Below are 5,145 nucleotides of genomic sequence, written 5' to 3'. Positions count from 1 at the left end.
TGTCGGGCTCCCCGCAGCACTTTCTGGTGTCCGAGGCCGTCTGCTGGTGTTCAGCTGGTTCTCTGTGGGATTGACTGCGTCCTTCTGTGCATTCCCAATGCATCTGTGGAGAGGGATGCACTCCACGTCTCTCTACTTCGCTGCCATCTTTTTCGACCAGAAATTTGATTTTTAATGGTCAAGTTAGGAAAACAATATCTGTTGGAAATTAATACTGTTATGTGATCTATCATTTTAATATACCCTAGTAAAGTCCAAACATTAAAATTTATTTATCATTAGAATTAAACAATATTAGGGGAAAAAATGTATGGTGCATTAAAACTCTTCTTGGATAATTTTTTAATATATATCTAGTATTTTTTTTCCTTAAGCTTGCTGAAATTAATTATAAATAGGAATATAGTATTATAAACATGCTCTCTCCTTGGTCAATCTATCTTAGTAGAATTACAGAGCCAACATTTAACAACTCTTGACTCTGAACAAATTACCTAAATTCACTGTTCACTTTTTCTCATCTGAAAAATATGGCTAGTAGGCCTAAGTATCATATGATATTACCATGGGAATTACATGCTTTAATAAACAGAAGCATTTGGAATGGTCTTAGGCTTTCTGTAAGTTATTCAATATATCAGCTTTATTATATTAAAACTAAATGTCAATTTACAACTATTTCTACATTTGACAATCAAATTAAGAATTTTCTCTTCACACTCTGTTAACCCCTCACTATCATTACTCCCTAAAAACACTAAACTATTATAAATATGTCACCTTGTTCACAGAAACACAGATCTTTTTGAAGTAATTCCTGCTCAGTAATAAATTTGATCTCTCAACAGTTTAGAGCATGTGAACGCTATGGGTAGAAGGAATATCACACATGTGTCTGACTTCATCCTCATGGGATTGACAGATTCTGAAGAGCTCCAGCTTGTCCTCTTTATGCTGTTTCTCCTGATCTACCTGATCACTGTGCAGTGGAATTCAGTTATGATGCTGATCATCCGCCTGGATCTCCAGCTTCACACCCCCATGTATTTTTTCCTCAGTAACCTCTCATTTCTTGACCTCAGTTACACAACCGTCATCACCCCTAAAACCTTAGGAAACTTACTGACATCCACCAAGCATATTTCATACCTGAGCTGCTTCATCCAGATGTATTTCTTTCTCTTTTTGGGTGCCACTGAATGTTCTCTTCTCTCCTCAGTAGCCTATGATCGCTATGTAGCTATCTGCAACCCTCTGCATTACCCAGTTGTTATGTCCACCAGAAGTTGCTGCTCCCTAGTCTTGGGATCCTATTTGATTGGCTTCAGGGACTCCTTTGTTAATGTGCTTTGCATGAACACATTGAATTTCTGTGATTCCAATATAATCTATCACTTTTTCTGTGATGTACCTCCAATTTTAGCCCTGTTCTGCGCTGACACACACAGCATGGAAATCATGATATTCGTTAATGCAGGCTCCACAATACTGATGTCTCTTATTAAAATACCTGTGTCCTATGTGTCCATCCTCTCTACTATCCTGAAAATTACTTCCACATCAGGGAAGTGGAAAACCTTCTCTACTTGTGCCTCCCATTTCCTGGGAGTCACCATCTTTTATAGCACTCTGATTTTTACTTACTTAAAACCAACTAAATCCTACTCCTTGGGAAAGGATCAAATAGCATCTGTTTTTTTATACTATTGTCATCCCCATGTTGAATCCACTCATATATAGTCTTAGGAACAAAGAAGTAAAAAATGCTCTCATTAGAGTCATGCAGAAGAGAAAAGGCTCCAAGCAATTAAAATAACAGTGAAGCTAAACTTTTAAGCTCACCTGATATTTTTTTCTTCTCTATAGTGTATTTCCCTGCTTCCTTTCCAGAAAGAAATTCTTCTTTGATTGATTGATTGATTGACTCTGTTAAAACATCCTTTGCTTGACCAAATATGATCTTGGGCATTTCCTGGAATGTGGCTTTAGAAATCCATATTTTAATTGGAAATGTTTAAACATGTTAAATCCATGGTCTAATTATGTATGTCTTAAATGCAGGTGATTTGCAAAATGAAAAAATACAGTTATAACATTTTAAACTATATCTTACAAATTTAAAAAATGTTATGAGGGAAGGACCTCCTTTTTGAAAACAATGATGACAGTTTTAGAAATCATTTTGTTTACTTTGTGGAGAAGAAATATAGCAGAGTGATTACCAGCACTTGCCTTGGAACCACACATTCCAGGATTTGAATTCTAGATTTGCAATGCTTTTAGCTGTGTAACACTTAAAAAGTCATTAAATTTTTAAGCGTCAAGTTTCCTCAAATGCACACAATAATAATTACAGTTCCATAGAATTACTGTAAAGATTAAATCATATAATAAATGTAAAGCATTCAAGGCAGTCCTAACAAATGCTGGCCATTATCACTAAAGCACTCACATCTCTGCAGTATTCTTAGTGTCAGATGGCTTTTTCTCAAATAATATTTACTTGGGATTTATGAATAACTTTTGATTGATTTAAAGGACAAATGCACAAACTGCTAATGAAAAAGTCAGCACTTCACAATTTAATTTAGAATGATGTATATTAATATTGGAGAAAAGTTGAAAAATATTGAAAAATTTAAGATATTTCTATAATGGCCTAAAAATTAATAACTGTATATATTTTGTTCTAGATTGATAGTCATGTACATACATGTGTATGTTGTATACATAAGCAATATTTCTGTCATTTCCTATGTGCTTTTTTGTAGCTTTCAGTGTACATTAAAGAGATTAACTTTGATCATTTCTTTGTCATTGAAATCTAAGATGAATGTGTTTTTTGCTACATGGGTAAAGTCAGAGACTCTCATTTTGCAATGCTTTTGACATAAAATGTTCATAAATTCATCAAGTTAAAAATTTGCATGCAGTGATATCTCTTTGGTGACTATCTGGAAACTTAAAATCTCTACCTTTCAGTGATGCATCAACAATCTTCAGTAAACTGCTTCTTTGTTGAAATTCTGTGAATTTGAAAAGATCATTGCCATTTTCCTGATTTCTATAGGTTTGTTATGATCTTTAAAAATAAATTCTTGAATTAAATGCTAGGCTCATGTGTTTTAAGTTTTTTAACAGAGACAAGCTGTATAACTACAAATATACAGTGAATACAGATATTGTGGCAACTCATAAACTTTAGTCAGGTAGAGTGCAAAATTTTCTTTTATGTTAATATTTTCCTTGTACATTACCTTTAATTGCAGTTTTAATTTTCTCTGCTCTTTAAAGGTTGCTGAAGAATGTATTTTTCATTTTCCAAGTATTTCATATTTTTGTTTAAACTTTCATAACTAGATAGATCATTTTTCTTCAAACAATAATCATTATAAAATTTTTATTATTTTGAAATTTAGGTGATTTTCTCTGTAAACCTTTATATGACTATTTTTCTTAAGCAGTTTTTAAATGTTAAAAACAAGATGAAAAATGCACACTCTCATTTTGGAGTTAAAAGTTTAATTATTTCTACTAATTCAAAACTGTTAACAAATTTATTCAAGTCTTTAAATATACATTATTTGCCCCTACTTAATATATTAAAAAAAATTACTCATCATGTATGAATGCCATCTGAAATTATTTTGACTTAGTTTTGCTCTGATTTCCACATTGTCTAGAATCTGTATTTACAGGTATTGCTAGTAGCTTTATTTACATTTGTTTAATAATATAATTTTTTGCCTCCTTTTTCATCTTTTATAAGCATAATATACCTTATATTTATAGGCTTTTTTTCAGTTTCTGAGTCTTTTCTACAAACTATGTTTTATCTTTCTTCCATCTCTATTTTTATGATTAGGAAATGTATCTTGTTGGTTTGTGCTTGAAAATGTTGTCAACAGATTCTATGATTTGGTGGACAGTGCTAAGGTAAGGAAAATTATAATTAAAATAAATTAAACTCTAAGTAAATTAAGACAACATTATTCTTTTTACAGTGCAGTTTGGAAACCATTTATATGATATTGTTATACATGTATAATATAATCTATGGGCAATATGAAAGATTCTGACTATTTTCATTTGCCTAAACACTCCTTGTTATATGCTTGCATATCTTATTTTATGTCAAATGTGGTGTGAAGTAATGTAAAACATAATATGTTGTTTTGCGGGCCATGACAAAATGCTATTCAAAAAAAGGTTATAGAGAAGATAAGACAAGAAAAGAACATGCCGACAATCATCAACAGAAAGGCACTGGAACTCACCAAAAAAGACACCCCAAATCCAGAGACAAAGGAGAAGCTGCAATGAGATGGTAGGAGGTGCATAATCACGTTAAAATCAAATCCCATAAATGCTGGGTGGGTAACTCACAAACTGGAGAACAGTTAGACCACAGAAGTCCACCTACTAACGTGAGGGTTCTGAGATCCATGTCAGGCTCCCCAACCTGGGAGTCCAGCAATAGGAGGAGGAGTCCCAGAGAATCAGACTTTGAAAGCCAGTGGGATTTGATTGCAGGACCTCCACAGGACTGGGAGAAATAGAGACTCCACTCTTGGAGGACACACAAAAAAGTGTGCTCACCAGGACCTAGGGGATAGGAGCAGTGACCCCATAGGAGACTCAACCAGACCTACCTGCTGGTGTTGGAGGGTTGCCTGCAGAGGTGGGGGGCAGCTGTGGCTCACCAAGGAGACAGGGGCACTGGTGGCAGGAGTTCTGGGAAATGCTCATTGGTGTGAGGCCTCCCAGAGTCCACCATTAGCCCTACCAAAGAGCCTGTAAGCTCCAGTGCTAGGTAGCCTCAGGCCAAACAACCAATAAGGTGGGAACACAGCCCCACCCATTGTCAAACAAGCAGAAGGAAGTTTTACTGAGTTCTGTCACCAAATTGCATTAAAATCTTACTGAGCTCTGCCCACCCAGCCCTACTCACCATCAGTCACTCCAATCAGGAAGCATTCACACACATCCTAGAAAGCTTCCTCCACAAGAGAGAAAACAGCAGTATCAAGCAGTATCACCAGTATTTCATCTTCTGGATCAGAAAACCACAGCCACAGAAAGATAGAGAAAATGAAAAAGCAGAGGACTTTGTATCAGATGAAGGGAAAAGTTACAACCCCAGGA

The 5,145-nt window shown here is 35.0% G+C and overlaps 1 protein-coding gene across 1 annotated transcript; it reads left to right on the top strand.

The window, feature by feature from the left end:
- Positions 1 to 867: 867 nt before the first annotated feature.
- LOC130850176 (olfactory receptor 8H1-like) lies at positions 868 to 1,740 on the top strand. The gene has a single exon (XM_057729572.1). The coding sequence runs from the start codon at positions 868 to 870 to the stop codon at positions 1,738 to 1,740; it is 873 nt and encodes a 290-aa protein (XP_057585555.1).
- Positions 1,741 to 5,145: the final 3,405 nt, after the last annotated feature.

Source organism: Hippopotamus amphibius, chromosome 3, assembly GCF_030028045.1.
Source record: "Hippopotamus amphibius kiboko isolate mHipAmp2 chromosome 3, mHipAmp2.hap2, whole genome shotgun sequence".
NCBI lineage: Eukaryota > Metazoa > Chordata > Mammalia > Artiodactyla > Hippopotamidae > Hippopotamus > Hippopotamus amphibius.
The sequence above is the reverse complement of the archived record's forward strand: the minus strand, read 5'-3'. Positions and strand labels throughout refer to the sequence as shown.